At 52.2% G+C, this 18,743-nt stretch overlaps 2 protein-coding genes across 4 annotated transcripts; both read left to right on the forward strand.

Moving 5' to 3' along the window:
* The first annotated feature begins 1,371 nt into the window (after positions 1 to 1,371).
* Positions 1,372 to 10,106, forward strand: MAGOH (mago homolog, exon junction complex subunit). Its single transcript, XM_007480152.3, has 5 exons — positions 1,372 to 1,861; positions 5,310 to 5,368; positions 6,142 to 6,252; positions 8,710 to 8,792; positions 9,867 to 10,106. The coding sequence occupies exons 1-5, from the start codon at positions 1,774 to 1,776 to the stop codon at positions 9,964 to 9,966; spliced, it is 441 nt and encodes a 146-aa protein (XP_007480214.1). The 5' UTR covers positions 1,372 to 1,773; the 3' UTR covers positions 9,967 to 10,106.
* A 2,307-nt stretch (positions 10,107 to 12,413) lies between these two features.
* CZIB (CXXC motif containing zinc binding protein) lies at positions 12,414 to 17,595 on the forward strand. 3 transcript variants are annotated; one of them, XM_007480153.2, is made up of 8 exons: positions 12,414 to 12,534; positions 12,659 to 12,742; positions 13,333 to 13,389; positions 14,295 to 14,376; positions 15,892 to 15,923; positions 16,213 to 16,290; positions 16,949 to 17,014; positions 17,444 to 17,595. In XM_007480153.2, the coding sequence occupies exons 1-8, from the start codon at positions 12,529 to 12,531 to the stop codon at positions 17,519 to 17,521; spliced, it is 483 nt and encodes a 160-aa protein (XP_007480215.1). In that variant the 5' UTR covers positions 12,414 to 12,528; the 3' UTR covers positions 17,522 to 17,595. The 3 variants fall into 3 exon arrangements, with proteins under 3 accessions (XP_007480215.1, XP_056671092.1, XP_056671093.1); XM_056815114.1 differs by lacking the exons at positions 12,414 to 12,534; positions 12,659 to 12,742 and adding an exon at positions 13,015 to 13,072; XM_056815115.1 differs by lacking the exons at positions 12,414 to 12,534; positions 12,659 to 12,742 and adding an exon at positions 13,041 to 13,065.
* Positions 17,596 to 18,743: the final 1,148 nt, after the last annotated feature.

The following is an 18,743-nucleotide window of genomic DNA, read 5'->3' on the forward strand; positions in this document are numbered from 1 at the left end:
GGCCAAAGGGTGACTGGAATTGTAAGGAAAATGAAAACCCAACTTCAGGCTTTGAAACATAAATGGAAGCCTGGCTAGTCTGGTTCTCTGTCTCCTGGGGGGAAGGTAGTAAAGGGAACAAGCATTTATTATTGTCTGTTCTATGTTAGGCACTTTGCTATGTTCTTTATAGATATGTTCTCCTACTGCCTCCAACTCCATTTCCTTTTACTGTTAGACTGGGGGGGGGAGCAAATAGCCCCTCTCTCTTTCTCCCCTGTTGCCGGTTGTGGCTCACCCCAGAATCCTTTGTAATCTATTTGTCATTAATAACTTGGTGATTGAAGCCCTTCTCATCCAACTTCCATCAGGAAACAACATACAAACAAATGGAAGATACTTTTTTTAAAAACATTCTTTGATTTTTATATTTTGAGTTACAAATTCTCTCCCTTTCTCCCACCCACTGGGAAGGCAAGCAAAAGTGATCTCAATTACATATGTGAAGTCAGGAAAACACATTTCCATATCACAAAAAAGGTGCTGGACAGCCCTCACCTAGCATTCAAGGCCAACTCCAACAGGCTCACTGAGGGCCAGAGAAGACAAGGGACTTGCTCGTGCCAGAGGCAGAGGGAAAATTGAACCCATGAGTATTTACAATCCACATTTATCAAGAACTTCTATATACACAGTCCTATGCTGGGACTACAAAGAAAACAACTAAACTGTAATGAGTCCAGTTTGGGACACATTGAGCTGCAGATGTCCACAGGAAATGCAGTTCAAGATGTGTAACAGGAGGCTGGAGATGCAAGGCTGGGGGTCAAAAGCATGGTTAAGTCTGGACCAACATGGGAGTTACTAGGGTAGAATAATTAAATCCAGAGGAATTGATGAAATCACTGAGTGAAACAGAGGAGGGAGAGAAGGCAGAGGATGCAGCTGGGGAAGGATACCCACAGAGAGTGGGAATGACCTGGGGATCCAGCAAAGACGACCCCGGGGTCAGAGCAACAGGCTTAAAAGCAGGCAGGGAAGTCAGAGAAGAGGGTGATGGACAGGGCCAGAGTCAAAGGGAGGTCATGGGGAAGGAGAATGAGAAAAGGCCATTAGATCTGGGAGATCACGGGTAACCGTGGGGAGAGCGGTTCCAATGGAGGGATGTAGGAGGCCTTCTTCAGGGAAGTTTGGACAGAGAAGACAGGACAGCCAGCAGGTAAGGCAATTTGGAGTTTGTAAAGAGGAAGGAGGGCCGGAATGATGACAAATGGTCAGCCCACGTGGGATCGCAGAGTTCCTGGAGATGGACGCGGTGGCCCATGGGTGGGGGATGGTAAGACCCAGCCTATAACTTCCCGGCGTGCGGAGGTGGGTGGGAGGTCATGGGGTTTGCTGAAGCCTCCTAGCAAGAGGGCAAGAGTTGGGGAGCAGAAGACGGCTGTTTCCTCCTTAAGAAAGAGAGCAGCCCAGCAGGCGGGTGGAACGATCAGGTCACGTTTCCCAGGAGACGGATGAAGCCCAGGAGACGCCAGAGTCCTTATGCGCATGCGCATGATCGCGACCTCGCCTCCTCAAGCCACGCTCATGGGGAGAGGGCGGGGCCTGCTTGCGGGCAGAAGGAAGTAGGCGAAACCTCGCTTTCTGGCGGGCGCTGGTGTGACGTAAGCACCGCGCGCCCTGCGGCCTAGGCAAAAGCGGTGCCGGTCCAGCCAGTGGAAGTGGCTGTGCGACCCTTCGTTCCCTCGCGCTTCTCGTAGACTCAGCCCCGGCTTGGCTCGGCACGGCTTGGCCATGGCCAGCGACTTCTACCTGCGCTACTACGTGGGGCACAAGGGCAAGTTCGGCCACGAGTTCCTGGAGTTCGAGTTCCGGCCCGATGGTGAGGAGCCGGGACGGCGTGGGGCGCCGGCCTGGGAGGGCCCGCAGGGTGTTGGGGGAGACTTAGGGAGGGGGAGAGGGAAAAGAGAGATAGGGGTGCGGGGGAACCCAGACTTGGAGGGAGCACGGGAAGAAGGTGCGGGGGCATTAGGGAAATGGGGGGCTGGCCGGGGACCCCAAAGTTGGGATTCTTAGTGCTGACAGCTCCCTTTGGATGAATTAAAGGGGGTCTCGTCAGGAGGCCACTCCCCTTGAAAATTCGGATTCGGGTATTGTTTTGATGTTTCTTTTGGAGGGAGAGCATACTGACCTCGGTTTCCCTTTCTGTAAAATGGGGATAATCCTCTACCTGGTGGTAAGGAGATAATACAGGTAAAGCCCTTGGCATACCCTAAAGCCGGTAGGATTGGCTGCCCTTATCAGGCTCCCATTCCCCATCTTTTCCAGGCCCCTTTCCTGCCTGAGCCTCTTAGAATAAACCACATAAACTCCTTAAGGGCAGAGACTGTTTGACTTTGGTCTTTTTACTCTTAGTGGTTGTCATCTAGCAAGTGCTTAATTGATGCGTGTTTAATGGTGGTGGGGAGCTGGAATTTGATCAAAGTGGAAACTGGGGTGTGGGCCTGAAAAGGACAAGCTTTCATTAAGCCCTTACTGGATAGGATGGACTTGGCAAAGAAGGGGGTTAGTAGGAAGTTGATGGGGACCAGATGATGGAGTGAGAGTTCAGCCTGCGTAGGCCCCCCTAGAGTGACTCCAAGGGATTGTGCAGGATGACAGCTTCTGTCCCCATTCCTTAGAACAGCCAGGTGGTAGAAAGTGCAGGTGTGATTGTCCCCATTTTACAGGTGATGAAGGTGAGGCATGATGACTTGCTCCCCACTTGGCTCTCAAATCCACTGAACTGCCCCTGGGACCTTTTCTTAAATGTGTTCTTTCATAGCATTTAGGGTAGGAGACATCCTCAAGATCCTTGAGCTTTGACAACCCTCATTTCAAAAGCCATGGAAAGTGAGTTTTGGACAGGTGGTAGGGCTTGGCCAGGGTCAGTCAGGAGGCTGGAAGCAGGCAGATTGAAACCCAGAGCTTCTGACTCCAAATTCAGTATTCTTGGCACTCTCATCTTGCCTCCTTGCGTCATACAGGGTCCTGGACACAATAGGTACTTGGTAAAGACTTTTTGATTGACAAGTTGCAACTCACCTGATTTGTCATAGGATTAAACCAGAGAGATCCATGACTTGATTACATATGATATCTATTTGGAATATGGAAGTATTGAGTTCCTTAGACTAAAAAACTGACCAGTCCTGTAGGGTTGGCACGCTTAAAGTTCCAAGCCTCAAATCTGACTGGTTGGCACAGTCATGGTTAACAGAACACTTGTTGTAGTTGGAATAATTTAAAAAGCAGTGCACTTGGGGGTCAGAAGACTAGATTGAAGCATCTGCTCTGTCACTAAATAGCGACATATGAAGATCACATTTACCCTTTGGATCCTGTTTCTTCCTCTTGAACAATCTGAGCTGAAAGAGCCTCCTTAGAGGTCAATCCATACATCAGCAAGAAGGTCCCATATAGGTTGTCATCCCTCCTTTGCCAAAATAACTCTTCTGATGGGAAGTCTATGCTCTTAGAGTTTAAAGACATGCAATCTTACCCTTTATCTTAACAGTTTTCCTAAAATATAGATGGCCTAGACTAGGCTTGGATTTCCTCTCCTCATCATAGACTCTGAGATGGAGTGGTTGGTCATTTTCTTCCAAAGTTCCCTTCATTTCCACTCCAACCAGCTCCTTCTTGTTGTTGAACGTCAGATGCTCTGGAATCTAAATTTCCTGGCTTACCTTTTGAAGGATGGAATTGCCATTAAGGCAAGTCCAGAAATTGTTAGCCCCTCTATTTGGGCCAGATGTCTGTTCAGAAATGGAAGATCCCCCATTCCCGTGCTGGGCTTCTGGTTTGCTTCTTAGATTTTTCCTGCTCAGAAAATCTGTAGATTCACCAATGAAAATTACTGATGGCTGGATCAGACAGTTGGTGAGGCACCAGAATGAAGGGTGACCATGCAGGAAGTAGGATGGCAGCAGAGATGTTCGGAAAGTCCAAAGGGAAGAAATCCAGGGAGCTGATCGTCAGCCCAGATGCTCAGCTGCCCCTACATAGTGGACATCTTTGCTGGAGAACTGGCCTTGGAATTGGGAAGGTGCCATCTTCATTGGGAGAAGGAACTCTTCCTGGGGATTTCCCAACAAGCCCTGATGAAATCCCAGGTTTAGTAAAGACCAACTGCCCAACAGACAAACATATCTTTTCCTATCCATCTACTTCCTTGCCCTGTTTCTTAGGGATAATTCTAACCTTAGCAGAGATTGTCATTTCATGAGCTCAGGCCCAATTCCTCTTGCCTGTCAGTTGCTCTTTTGGCACTTATACGTAGGTGGCTGAGGCCAAGGTGAGTGGAGGTTCCTTTTCTTCTCTTGGAATTTCTGAATATCTCTGCTGCTGTTCTCCCAGCACAGTAGCTTACTCTTCTTATTGGCCATCTAGTCAGTCCCAAGAGTCCTCTACCTATATCCACACCAAGTGGCACCCCTGGCCTCTGCCTCATCCCCAACATATCTGAGCCTAAGTCTCTCACTCAGCAGTTTCCTCCGTGCTCCTAGTTTTATCCTATGGAACCAAGTAGAACAAGTCAAGCTTTGTTCCTTGTGACACCTTTTTTCATTTAATGACATAGTTTGCTGTATTCTTTTTTCCACTGTAAGTCTGTTCCTCTGAACATCAGCCACAGCAGTCAATATGCATTTATTAATTGCCCAGCATTTGTGCTAAATTAAGCACTGGAATTAAGAGGCGATTGGGGTGGGGGGCAGCTGAGTGGTCCAGTGAATTGAGAACTAAGTGTGGAGATAGGAGGTCAAATCTGGCCATGGATATTTCCTAGCTGAGTGACCTTGGGCAAGTCACTTAATACTTTTTGCCAAACCTGAACTGATACTCAGCATTGAGTCCAAGACAGAAGGTAAGGGGTTTTAAATTTTTTTAAAAGGGCAAGGGGAGACTTCCTAAAAGAAATGGGGTTTTAGTTGGGCCTTAAAGGCAGCCAGGGAGGTCAGGAGCCTTGGAGGAGGGAGTGCATTCCAGGTATTAGGGATAGCCGGAGAAAGTGCCCAAAGCTGAGATAGAGGGGCTTGTTTGTGGAACAGCCAAGAGGCCAGTGTCATTGGATTGAAGAGTAGATGCCAGAGAGTAGGGGGTAGGAAGAATAGAAATGGAGGGCAGCTGTCCTGAGATACTTTGGATGGCAAAAAAGATTGAGCCTCTGGGGCTTGGGGTGGGGGAGGGACAACAGGATCAGGCCTGTGTTTTAGGAAGTTTACTTGGACAGCTATATTTGACCAGCTTTTTTGGGGGGGGAATTGAATGTGATTTTTTATTCCTTATAGGAAAATTGAGGTATGCCAACAACAGCAATTACAAAAATGATGTCATGATCAGAAAAGAGGTAAGAGCTTAAGGAAAATCCTCCCTCCCCTGATCTGTAGCCTGGCCCATTATCCTGCTGGTTATTATTCCTTTTAAGAGTGGTTGGGAAGGGGAGGCCAGAGGACTCAGTTAAATTCCAAACTCCTTACTTAGAGCTGATTTTTTTTCTCCATAGTCCAGTTTAATCAGCCTCTGTCATTTTGGCTTCCCTCCCAACTCTGGGGTCCCAGTGTTAGAATTGGAAAGATCTGTGAGGGCCTCTAGTTTAGCCACTCGAATTACAAAGGGGAAATGGAGAGCCCAAGAAGGAAAGCAAGTGGCTTAATGTCCTAGTAAGTCAGTGGACTGTTGGGCAGATTGAGGCTCCCACCTCCCAGGTCAGAGCTCTTTGCACATGGCCTAGCTTTCCCCTCACATGTGAGAATTTTCCTAGGTTATGTCCTAGATTTATCCTTTACTTTATTCTCCTGGATGTATTACTATCATTTGATATTTTACTGAGTTGTATCCCTTCCAAGCTTCTTTGAAAACGTGTGATCCTGACCTGCCAGAGCTGTCCCTTCTGTTTAGGCCTGAGGTGGCAGGACTTTCGTAGACAACACTGCCCATTCGGGTTTTTCTTTGTGCTTCAGACCTGAGTTTATAGTTAGAATGGGATGAAGTGCTCAGAGGAGATGCACAGAGGTTTCATATGGAGAGAGAAGTGAGACATCTGGGCCCCCCCGTAGTCTGGGGCAGAACTCAGTTCTCTGTCCCAGCCCAGCTCAGACTTTGCTCTCTGCTTGATTCTAGGCTTATGTTCATAAGAGTGTGATGGAGGAACTGAAGAGAATAATAGATGACAGTGAAATCACAAAAGAAGATGATGCTTTGTGGCCTCCCCCAGACAGGGTGGGTCGGCAGGTGAGTGGGGAGGTGGTCCACTGCCCCCTGGGGGCTGGGCAAGTCATGAGTCTTCAGGGTAGGTGCTTTTTTTTTTTTTTTTGGTGATGAAGAACTTAGCTTTATTATCCAACTTTCAGAGCCATCTACTAATACCAGAAAAAAATAGCTTTGACTATATGATCTCTGCTTTTTAGTATGCTGTCCAGATTTGCCATAGCTTTTTTTTCTTCAGGATAGGTGACTTTTTAGACAACTGCTCTTTTTCATTTGATAAATATTTATCAATGCGAGTGAATGAAACAATCCCTCCCTGCAAGGAATGTATATTTGAACAATTTCGGTCCAATTATAACAGGGGAGATAAGAAGTATATCGATTAGTATAATGAGAATAAATACAAGGGGTTTGTGTATGTGAAGATTGGATTTGCCTCTCTCTTGATTGTAACAATGAATGTACTTAGCTCTTCCTTGATTGTGAAGATTAAATTGTAATCCTTTGTCTATTTTTAGATTTTAATCCCCAAAGTGTAAACCCAGTACTTAAAGTAGATCTACCCATTTTAACCACAAAAGGTCTGAACACCCATTTCATACACTGAGTGGGAGGTCTGTGACCCATGTGTGAAAGAGTGGGCAGTCCTGGAGAGGAGCATTAGCTGTGATTGGTAGATGTAAAATGTAGGGGAGGTAACACAAGAGAAAAAGGTCTTTAAATAGTGGAAACAGGAACACAGGGATGGACCAGTTACTCAGTCTTGGAGTAGTGATCAATCAGCCACTCACAGGTGGACTGGAAGACAGGCAGTTAGAGATGCAAGACGATGGTAACTGTTTTGGCTAGAAGCTGGTATGAGATTTTCTTTGAGCAGAGGTGAAGGGGAGGGCAGGCCATGGGAGGGAAGGAGAAAGGACAGAGAGAAGAAAGCCAGGGAGGGAGGGAGATGGAGCGAAAGAGTGTGAGTGCAAATGTCAGCATAGAACACAGGGTACAAGCCCTTTTCCAAATAAGACTTGAGACAGAGGTGAAGAGACTCATGCAGATTGACTAGGTGTGGGAGTCAGTCAGAAAGCATCAAGGAAGCTCTTCTTATGTGCCAGGCACTGGGCTAAGCACAAGGATTTCCAAGAGAAAGGGAAGTAGTCCCTGCACTGGGGAGACAACACATACATGTATAGGTAGATCTGAGGTCGTCTTAGAAAGAGAGGCCCTCTCAGGGGGAAGAGGAGTGCCGAGGAATGAACCTGGAAAGACTGACTAGGACTAGATTGTAAAGGGCTTAGAAGCTTTAAGGAGGGAGTCATGGGAGCTTCTTGAGCAGCAGCCTGGTCAGTCCTAGGAAGATCAATCTTGCAGGTTAGTGGAGGGGAGAGACTGGAATCAGGGCCTCCCCCATCTGTAGGCAGCTACTGTAGTAATGCAGGCAGGTGGGATAGGAACTACCTGACAGGTGGTGTTTTAAGTGGGAACAGATGTGAGATGCAATGGAGGGAGAAGGGAGAAGATTGGATATGAGGAAGGAGGGAAAAATCAAGTGGTGTGAACCTGTGGGACCAGAAGGGTGGTGTGGCTCTGAGCACTCATGGGGAAGTCTGGGAAAGGGCTGGGCTTGGGGAGTGAGAGGCCGAGTTCTGTTTGGACTGTTGGCTCTGAGTGGTTTTGCATGGAAATGTCTAATAGGCATTTGGTCGTACGGGCCTGGAATCTAGGATGATCTCTGGCCCCGGTGGTGGTCTGCAGAGAGAGGAGAGTTGAGCTCATGGGAATTGGGGCCATCTTGAGAGAGAAACCAAAGGGTCTAGGACAGAGCCCAGGCATGCATTCACCCACTGGTGTACCTCCCAATTTAGGGAACTGTAATCACCAAATTAATGGATGAACAATATTCACTTCAGCATAAGCACCAGCTTTACTCTTCACTAGCATTACTCCAGATTTATTAGAGCAGAAACTCTGTAGAGCGCATGAAACTATTTAAATGGCAAGAAACCACTAAAATGATGGTCTTTTATTTTTCCATTACAGACTCATATTGGGATTGGACAAGGCCTTAGGGACCATCTAGTAGTAAGCCTGGATTATTATCATGAAGCGGGGATTCTCTCTAATAGCTCCATTTTTAAGATAAAGAAACTGAAGCCCATAGTGGTAAAATAGGAAACAAATGATCCAGTCAGGATTTGAACCCAGGTCCTCAGTTTCTAAAGCCAGCCTTCTTTTCCTATCTCATGCTGCCTCTCTAGCCTCCTCATTTTATAAACAGAGGTCCAGAGATTGTAAATGACTGCAGAATTTGGCACCATTGCCAGCAGTTATGCCAGGGCCCAGGGCCTTGGTCCCTTCCCATAAGAGATCACTAGGAGAACCTGCTGGTTTCTCTCCATCTCAGTTTGTGTAGATGCAATCAGGCAGGGCCTAGACTCTGAGGATAATTGATTTTCTAATAACTTTTTTTGTTAAATCGTTTCTTTTCAGGAGCTTGAAATTGTGATCGGAGACGAACACATTTCTTTTACCACATCCAAAATTGGCTCCCTTATTGATGTGAACCAGTCCAAGTAAGTCTGCTGCTCGCTGCTGCTTGCATGGATGGGTTCTGGCTGCTGAGGCAGCTGGTCAGGGAGCAGAGCCCAAACCATGGAGTTGGTGCCCAGAGTAACTGCTGAGGCTATTCCTGGTAGTGTGATGAGGGGTGTGAAAACAGGACTTGGGCATGTCACTGTCAGGACAGTCGTTGCTCTTCCTGCCTGACATGTGGGAATGGGGCTCTCACTCTTCCCATCCTGGTCCAAACCCAGGCTCCATCCTGCAAAACCTGGAATTGTAGCTGGCTGCATGCTGCCTGCCTCCAGGTCCCTTCATAAGAGGCCCTAGGGTAAGCGTAGATGGTGCTTTGGGCTCTTTTCCTCCCTCCTCACATTTGCATCTGTATTAAATGAGTTGCTTGTTAACTGTTACTGCTGATCTTAGGGAGCTATCCTAGACCATTTATGTGGATAGTATTGCTATAGAAAACCTGGGAGCAGCTAGATGATTCAGTGGATCAACAGCCAGTCTTAGAGACAGAAGGTCCCGAGTTCAAATCTGACCTTAGACTTCCTAGCCATGTGACCCTGAACAAGTCACTTAACACCCCTGTGTGTTCCCCCCCCCCCCCCCCAGTATTATTGATTCTAGGATGGAAAGTAAAGGATTAAAGACATTTGTTGAGCATAAGACTGAGGGATGTGTACATTCAGGTCAACATGAGGATGATGATGCCCTCCCTTCCATGAAACAATGAGGGAAGAGTTCATGGAGCAGGGGAGGTCCAGGGGATGTACATGTACTGTCAGGCTAAGCAGAAAGAAGCTTCACCTTGGTAAAAAAAAAAAGATGCAAGATGGTCATTTGGCATCTTTTGTCAAGAGTCATGTGACTGACCAGTCCTTTATTAGTAGCTTTCGTGTGTTATTAATAAATGATGTGCTTGGAGGACTAAATAAGACAGTGGGGATGATGGCCACTAGGCTCCAGCTTCTCCAGGGGCTGCCTCAGTAGCCCTTTTTTGCTGGGTTAGGAAATGAGCTAGAGATGTCTCTTGCTTTTGTCTGTCAGGTGGAAGGTTTAACTTGTCTTTTCTTGTCTTTTAGGGATCCTGAAGGTTTGCGAGTGTTTTATTACCTGGTCCAGGACCTTAAGTGTTTAGTCTTCAGTCTCATCGGTTTACACTTCAAGATCAAGCCCATCTAGGATGGGGGTTTTTAACTTTTTGTGTCTGCTTGGGTGGTGGAGTTTTTCATTCCCGTCAGAAGCCTTTTGTGTAAGCTAGGAAAATATTTTTTTATATACTGTGTAAGTGATTGTCTTTAATAAATATGCAGGTGAATGCAGTGTTTGTTTACGCCTTTGCAGCTTGGTACTGGGGGGCATTAAGTTCTTCCTTCTCTGAGGCAGTGACATCTGGGACTTGGCCTTGCCGCTAAATGGAAGAGATTGGACTGGCACCTTGGGGACCCTGTGCTGTTTGTGATCCTGGCCCAACAAGTCTGCACTGGACAGTAGCTATTTACAACTGACATCAGGGAGCGAGTCTGAACAGTTAAATATTGTGTGCCTACTGTGTATGGCCAAGGCATGCTCTGAGTACCTTTGTAAGGCTCAGCCTAGAAGAAAAGTTACCCACACAGATAAGAACAAATGATGATAGAGGTGCAGTAGTGGAGTACAAAGAGTTTGGTCTTTTCTGGTTTCAGAAGATGGAGGTGGCCCAAGTTGGTCCTACCACCTTCCTCCCTGGGAGCTGGCCCATCCATTACTACCCCTCTTTCCTTTTCAATAGCTTCCCTTCTCACTTCCTAAATACATACTCAGGGCTTCCCCTAGCCTGAAAAATCCTCCCTGGTGCAGTGCCTGATACCCACTCACTCCTCAGCCTGTGCAGTCTGGTTTCTGACCCAACTATTCCACTGACATTTCTATAAAGAGCACCTTAGTTGTGAAATATGGTGGCCACAGGGGCAGCTGGGTGGCTCAGTGGATTGAGTTAGACCTAGAGACAGGAGGTCCCAGTTTAAAATCTGGCCTCAGATACTTCCTAGCTGTGTGACCCTGGGCAAGTCATTTAACCCCCTTTGCCTAGCCCTTACCACTCTTCTGCCTTGGAACCAATATATAGTATTGATTCTGAGATGAAAGGTAAGGGTTTAAAAAAAAAGAAAAGAAATAATGGTGGCCACCTTTTAGTCCTCATTTCTGTGCCTTATTGGGCAGTGCTGACCACTCATCCTTGATGTTCTTTTGCTTTGGGATGTTGCTGTCTGCTGGTTCTTCTACCTGTCTGGTTGTTCCTTTTTTTGTCTCCTGTCTTTCCCTATCAATGGGCTCCCTTTGACTGGTCCATGGACCCTCTACCCCTGGATGGAGGTATACCTCTGAGATGCTACCCTAAGTATAACTTCTTCCCCAAACACTGGTCCCTTCTCCAAAGGGTTATTCCAAATTTGTGTGTACAGACCCAATCTCCTAAATCTCCTAAAGGCCTGCAACTACCTACTAGGCATTTGCACCAGCTTGTCTCAAACTGAATTACGCAATGTTTCTCCTTCCCCAAATCTGTCATTCTCACCTTCCTTATTTCTATTTCTGGCATCCCTCTCCCTCAGCTCACCTGGGTTCAAAATGATCCTCTTTTCCCTCTCCCTAAGCCAACCTGTAGATCCTACAATTAGGTCACCTCAGATATCTTCTTTCAAGAAAAACTGCCAGCCAATCAAGTTCTGGGCCTTGCTGCCTCTCAACTAGTCTAGTACCTTTTTCATTGCCCATCTCCCTGCCTCACATCTCCTTTTCCCTGTACGTCTCCCAGTCCACACAGCTGCCAAAAGCTCAGATCCTACTATGTCGCTGAAAACCTTCAGATCCCAATACCTATAGGGCAAAACATACAAATGCCTTAACTAGGCCTTTCAGATGTCTGTGGCATCCCTACAGTGGATCAATTTGTGCTACTCCAGCCACACTGAGCTATTAGTTCTTTGAACTTTACTGGCCTTTTCTCTGAATTGTTACTGGCATCCCCCAAGCCTAGAAGGTGTGGCATCTTCATCTGTGGCTATAAGACTGCCCAGATGCTACTTCTTCCATGCAATCTCCTGATTTCACAACCCCAACCTCGTGAGAGAGATCTGACCCTTCTCTAAAGCACCTTACAATTCATTCTCTGTGATGGAGAGGACTTGATGTCCAAGGGTAGGGCAGAGGCAAAGGGGGTGAAGCTGCCAAGAGGCAGGTTTGACCTGGAAGCCAGGGAAAGGAGGTGGCTTAGTACACTGAGGGAGCCAGAACCGTGGTTCTCCATTTTGCAGCCCAGGAAACTGAGAACACTGCCCTCAAAATCACTTAAAAAGATTTGATATGGTTATGAATAAATATTTCAACCCAATAACTTACTCTGGCACAGAGGTCATAAGCTCAAGGCACTTGCCTTTTCTGAGCCTCAGTTTTCCCATCTGTAAAATGAGGCGTTGGCGGGGTCACAGGGAGCAAGCATCTCAAAACACGTGATAAACCCAGGTGTTTGAGGTCAAAGGGCCACAAGAATTAATTGGAGAACCGTGGAGATCTGAAACAGAACTTTCTTCTGAGGAAAGAGGAACGCTTCTCGGTTACCAGGGCAACACGCCCCGCCCCTCCGCCTGAACCAGACATGCGTACAAGAGTAGCGTGCACAGGCAGGATTTTACGCCAGGACGCCGGAAAGCAGTGATTTTACGGCAGGCGGCTGGAAAGCAGCGCTTTTATGTCAGGCTAGCCATGGGGGTGAGCTGCGACCCTGAGGAAGAGGGGGAGGGTGCAAGACCGCCAGGGGTGGGCTGGGGGAGGGGATAGATGAAGGGACGGGGGCGCAGGCTGGATTGAGCCTCCTGTCTTCCTCCTTGCACAGAGGATCGGGCTCCAACTCAAGGCCACCCTAGAGAACGTGACCCACCTGCGGCCAGTAGGCGAAGACTTCCGCTGGTACCTTAAGGTGCGGGGCCAAGAGGTGGAATGCCCGGGACGAGGGCCGGAGCCGGAAGGGGCGGGGCCGGGACTAGGGGTTGGGTGATGGGCGGGACTGATGAGGTGTGAGGGCGTGGCTTACTAGGGGTCGGGGCGGGACCTAAGGCTGGGGTAGCTGTGAGGGACGGGGGAGGAATCTACCACTAGGGGAAGGGCCTAAGGGGCGGGGCTTAAGGCTGGGGGCGTGACCTAAGGGCTACGGGGGAGGGACCTTCCTCTAGGAGGGAGCGGAGTTAGGCGTGGGTTACTCTAGGGCGGGGCTTATGTCAAGGGGCAGAGGTGCCACCTACGGTTAGAGGTTGGGTCTAAAGCCAGGGCTGCGGGTGGAGGGCGGGGCTCATGCTTGTGGGTGGAGCCTAAGCCCAGGTGAGGTGAGGGCAGAGTCAGGGGCCAAACCTGGGCAGGAGGTGTGAGGTCACTGGGACTGTAATGGGGAGCCCCTGAGGGTGAGGGGAGGCTCCAGGCGCTATGCTCCTGGATGGTCTCTGACTCCTCTGGCCAGTCCAGACTCTGCCCGGAGGCCTGCTCTGGCCACTGACCAGCTGTCGTGTTCTCCAGATGAAATGTGGAAATTGCGGGGAGGTGTCGGAGAAGTGGCAGTACATCCGGCTGATGGTAAGGCCCCCTGGGACACCCCGGGCCCAGAAGGGAGGGGGTGCTAGTGACGGAAGGGCCCCTGCACTGGAGCTTCGACTTAAAGGGCCAAGTGGAGAAGCTGGCCTGTCCTCCGCACCCCTGGTCAGCACCTGCAGGCCAGGGTGGCCCAGATCTCCCTAGCAGCAGCTCCAGGACTGGGCGGCACCGTCTTCACACCACAGAGTGAATGTGGTCAAATCTTGGCTTGTGAGGCCGGCTAATTCCCCTTGACCTATACCCAGACGGGGGGTGGGCCCAGGGATGCTGAAGGCCCTAGAAACTTCCTCTGGCAGGACTAGTGTCCTCGCAGCTTCTGGACGAGAGCCGAGAATCCCCACGAATGGCTCTTTGGCTTCCGGATAAAGGCAGAGTTGGGAGGGGAGGGGGGAGGGGCTCATTCCCAAGAAAGAGGCCTGAGGGCTTGCGTGAACCTGCGCCACTTGTGGGAAGTCAGTCACTGCTGAAAAAGCTCGGGCTGATCTTGCCCTGACCTTAGGTTTTATCCCCCAAGAGACCCTAGAGATCTGGGCCAACCCCTGCACTTCCCAGCCGAACTCTGTGCCCTGGGCAGTGTCCAGAAGGGGACGAGCAGCCCACTTGGCCTCTGCCCAGCTCAGGCTTGGTTGTGGCCAGTTCTGGATGGCACATGGTAGGGGGCACGCTAGCCAAAGAAGGCCCAGAGGAGAGGCCAACTGTGGAGGCCACCCAGACGGTTACAGCTCGACGTGCTCCCCCCACTGCCCACAAGTTCAGCTGCTGACAGAAGGCCTCGGTGGTGGGCCCAGGGGTGGGGGCTTGACCATGCAGCTGCTCCCCCTGCGCTCCCTCCCTGCCCCTTTCCTTCCTTGTTAAAACCCGCTAAATGGTTTCATTTCTAACTGCAGGATAGCGTTCCCCTGAAGGGGAGTCGGGGCTCTGCCACAATGGTGCAGAAATGTAAGCTCTGCTCCCGGGACAATTCCATTGGTAGGTGCCTGGGGGAACCGCGCACGTGCATGTGTGTGTGTGTGCACGCGTGTGTGTACGTATGTGTGTGCATGTGTGTACGTGTGCGTGTGCATGTGTGTGTGTGCATGTGCGTGTGTGTGTACGTGTGTGCATGTGCGTGTGTGTGTGTATGTGCGGGGGGGGGGGGGCGATGATGCAGCAGTAAACCTGGCACTGGGCAGGCTCCTCAGAGCTAGATTGTGTGGCCTCTCCTGCCTGTTCTGCCTTCACTCAGCCTCCTGCCCAGGGCTGGGGAGCTCCAGGGAGAAGTCAGACACTGGGCCTGCCCTCACAGAGCTTCCCGTCCCTTTGGAGACAGGAGACAAACATGCATAAAACAGAACACTCTGGACTAGACCCATCCAAAGCCGAGCCCATGGCCTGCCCCGAACCCTCCCTTCTGCTACAGCTGAGGCTGCACTGGGCTCCTAAGGTGGATGTCCTCCTTGACCTCGGCCCGCACCCTTCATCCCTCTCCTAGTCCTTCCCTCCTTCCCCCATCCCGGCGCAGCCCTGGGCACCTCAAACCGTGATTGCGCCAGAAGCTGCAGGGGGTCTCTGCCTCCGGCCCATCATCCCTCAGGCCCCAAAGTGGCTCTCCTAAAGCCGTGACCATAAACAAGTCCGGGGCTCCCTGCCATCTCCCGGATCAAATCTAAACCCCTCCATCGGGCATTCAGAGCCCTGCTGTCGCCTCCTCACTCCTCCGCACCTCTTCTTCCGGCCGCTCCACCAACCAAACCCTGGGCATGGTCACTGGCTTTACCCAAGCCCAGATCGCTCCTCCTCCTTGTCTCTGCCTCCTGACCTCCTTCGAGGCCCAAGTAAAAGCCTTCCTTCTACAAGAATCTTCTCTCGGCCCCCCTTGACGTTGGGGCCTTCCCTCGGAGTCTCCCCCATTTGTCCCGTCTGGGCCCCTCCTTGTCTGCCTCCCTTGTGTGCAGTGCCCAGGGCCCGGCACCCAGTAGGTGCTTCCTAGGAGTGCTGATTTCCCGAGGGTGACGGGGCCCCTGGGCTGCTGGGCCCCAGAAGGTCCCCCAAGCACAGGGCCTGGCACATGGGGGTGCTCAGTAATGCGGGGCAAAGTGAGCCAGGGCCGGCTCTGCCTGTCCCTAGTGGGTGCTACACCAGGCAGGCTGGGAGGGGGGCGTTGTGCCTCCTCCTTTGGGAGATGAGGCCCGAGGGCCCACCTACCTTTGGGTCTGCCAGAAGGCCTTTGTTTTAGTGTCTCTGGAGGCGGGTGGCCCTTGGTGCCACAGGCAGGTCCGAGGTGGGACAGCTGCAGGCCGTCTGCAGGACTGTGGCATTATGCTCCCTGACACCATGCCCAGTGTGTGTGGCCTTCCTTCACACCCCAGTGACCTGACCCTGTGGGGAGGCCTGGGCCCCTCCAGCCGCCAGCCGCTGGCTCCCCAGCCTGGGGGCCTCTTGGGGCCCAGCATCAGCCACGGGCAGCCGGGATGGGAGGGGTCTGACCTTCTGTTCTCCTTCCAGACATTCTGAGCAACAGCATCAAGCCTTACGAGGTGAGTGTGACCCCGAGCAGGGAGGGGGGGGGCAGCTGCGGGGCCAGAAGTCATGCCAGTCCTCGGCCTTCTCATCTGCCAGATGGGGCAGTGCCCGGCGCTTGCCTGGCTTTGCCTTTTGCCTCTCTACGCATTGAGCCACCCAACTGCTCCCTTCCGACTTTGGCTCCCGGGACCCAATGACTCTACTTTCCTTGGGAGAGGAGCTGGCCGGGGAGGGGGGCTTCCCTGCTGAGCCTGGGCGGCCCAGGAAGCACGCTTTCCCCTCTCAGAGCTCCTTCTTCTCTAGGCCGAAGACAGTGAGAAGTTCAAGACAATCGTGGAGTTTGAATGCCGGGGCCTGGAGCCGGTGGATTTCCAACCCCAAGTACGGTGCCTCCCCCAGGGCTCCCTCCCACCCCGGCAGCTCCCGCAGACTCAGCATTGCAGCCCCGACCCCCACGGTCATTGTTCCTCGCCGCCGTCCTCTGGAGCTGCCTGGGGGAACGCTGGCACGGCCTTCAGGCCCAGGAAGGCTTCTGGGCCTCGCCAGAAGGCCCCAAGCAGCTCCCGAAGTCACCGGGCCTCCCCAGGAGAGGGCGGCTGGAGGAGGCTGAGGGGAGTGGGACCTCCAGTGCCTGCGAGGAGAAGGGAGGCCCCTTGCACGGGACAGTGAATGGAAGTGGCCTTTACTAACCAGTTCTTAGGTGCCAGGCAGGTGCTGGCCAAGAGCTGATTACTAACAGAACAAGCAGCCCAGAAAGGCTCCCTGTGGGACTCGGGGCTGGCTTAGAGCGCATGGAAAAAGGCCTCTTCCTGCCAAGGGAGCTGGCCCTCGGCACGTGACCTGGGAGGCAGGGAGGTGTGGTGGAGAGCGTTCCAGAGCAGCAGTGGGGGGACCTTGGGACGGCTCTGGCCTCAGTTTCCCCTTCTGTAAAATGGCAGGCTTGAACTAGCACTCCCTGTCAAAGGTCACGTGGCTTGGTGGCAAGGATGCCCATGAGCCCCTGACCCAAACTTAGCAGCCGTTTGTTGGTCCCACCCAGGCTGGCTTTGCTGCAGAGGGCACAGACACCGGGACAACTTTCAGTGACATCAACTTGCTCGAAAAGGTAGCGCCCACGGGCTGCGGAGGGCGGGCGCTCTCGGGGAGGGGCGCTGCCAGGCTCTCTGGGCAGCCCTGTGAAGGCCTGTTGGGCCGGCCCGGGAGGGCCCTGGGCCCGTTTCTGCATCTCTAGGCACGAGAGGGTTGGATCATGGTTTCACGAGAGGCTGCCCCTTGGCAGAGATGCAGCGCGCGGTGGGCACGGCTCACCCAGCCCTTTGGGGAGGATGGGGAGTGAGGACCCCGGGGCCTCTCGAAGCTCTCTGATCCTGCGAGTCCTGGATGGGGACCAGGCCGTGCCCCAGGAGCTTCCTTCTGTCGGCCTGGGCTCCCCTAGGTCCTGTGGCCTCGAGCCCCGAGGTGCCCCTTCCGGGCAAGGCTTTGGGGCAGCAGGCTGAGGCCGCCGTCCCACGCCCCCTCTCGTCTCCCTTCCCAGGACTGGACGGACTACGATGAGAAAGCCCAGGAGTCAGTGGGAATCTACGAAGTCACCCACCAGTTTGTGAAATGCTGAAAGACGCCGCCCTCGGCCCCACAGCCTGGCCTTGCAGCTCCCCGGCCCTGCCAATAAAGGCCTGCCTCCTCCGAGCCTGTGTGGTTCTGCGGCCCAGGGGGCTTGGGGAGCGGGGGGAGGGGGGGAGGGGGCTCCCCTCCAGCCGGCTCAACCCCTCCTTCATTCTCCAGAACTCTCTCGCTATTCACAGGCCTGGTGGAGGGTGGTTGGGATTTGGGGAGCACACAGGAAGCCTCCTATTAGTGAGTCCGTCAGAGATGCTCAGAGGGACTGCACGGGTCGTTGTCCTTCCCTTTTATAGCTGAAGCCCAGAGGGCAGGACTTGTCCAGGGTCACCACAATAGTGAATCGTGGGGCCAGGATTCAAATCCAGGACCCTTTTCCCACCCGCATCAAAAAACAAAGGCCAGCCACGTCACAGGCCAAGGCAGGCCCTGGGGCCCAGGTGAAGCCAAGGCCTGGGGCAGAGGGGGGCCAGGTCAGTAAGGAGTCTGGATAACTGGGGGGGTCAGTAAGGAGCCTGGATAATGGGGGGGTCAGTAAGGAGCCTGGATAACTGGGGGGGTCAGTAAGGAGCCTGGATAATGGGGGGGTCAGTAAGGAGCCTGGATAACTGGGAGGGGGAGTCAGTAAGGAGCCTGGATAATGGGGGGGTCAGTAAGGAGCCTGGATAACGGGGGGGGTCAGTAAGGAGCCTGGATAATGGGGGGGTCAGTAAGGAGCCTGGATAACTGGGGGGGTCAGTAAGGAGCCTGGATAATGGGGGGGTCAGTAAGGAGCCTGGATAACTGGGGGGGTGTCAGTAAGGATCCTGGATAACTGGGGGGGTGTCAGTAAGGAGCCTGGATAACTGGGGGTTCAGTAAGGAGCCTGGATAACTGAGGAGCTGGTTCCTGAAGTAGTGCTGAGAGCAGCTGGCCTTGGACTGTGGTTCGAAGACTAGCTGGTGTCTCAGCAGCCCCAGCAGGGGCTCACAGGGACAGCTCCGAGCAGGCAGTCGGGATCTGCACAGACAGAAATGGCCCCGCAGTGCTCAGGCACAGAAGACAGATGTCACGTCTCCTGACCATCGTGGCCCTCGGCCTTGGCCACCTGGTGTCCCCAGCCCTGGGATCTGGTGCTCCCCCAGGAGACTCAAAGGACCCGTCGTGGTTTCTGGATCGGAAGGCGGCTCAAAACTCATTTTGCAGGCGAGGAAAGATGTCGGATGCCCCGTGTCATT

Source organism: Monodelphis domestica, chromosome 2 (assembly GCF_027887165.1).
Source record: "Monodelphis domestica isolate mMonDom1 chromosome 2, mMonDom1.pri, whole genome shotgun sequence".
NCBI classification, from domain to species: Eukaryota; Metazoa; Chordata; class Mammalia; order Didelphimorphia; family Didelphidae; genus Monodelphis; species Monodelphis domestica.

Bases quoted from the DNA above. Each gene is read 5' to 3' on its own strand.
- MAGOH (XM_007480152.3), top strand. From the start codon at position 1,774: ATGGCCAGCGACTTCTACCTGCGCTACTACGTGGGGCACAAGGGCAAG. The intron at 1,862-5,309 runs GTGAGGAGCCGG...TATTCCTTATAG, and splicing joins GTTCGAGTTCCGGCCCGATG to GAAAATTGAGGTATGCCAAC. The intron at 6,253-8,709 runs GTGAGTGGGGAG...GTTTCTTTTCAG, and splicing joins CAGACAGGGTGGGTCGGCAG to GAGCTTGAAATTGTGATCGG.
- CZIB (XM_007480153.2), top strand. The intron at 16,291-16,948 runs GTACGGTGCCTC...GGTCCCACCCAG, and splicing joins CGGTGGATTTCCAACCCCAA to GCTGGCTTTGCTGCAGAGGG. The intron at 17,015-17,443 runs GTAGCGCCCACG...CTCCCTTCCCAG, and splicing joins ACATCAACTTGCTCGAAAAG to GACTGGACGGACTACGATGA.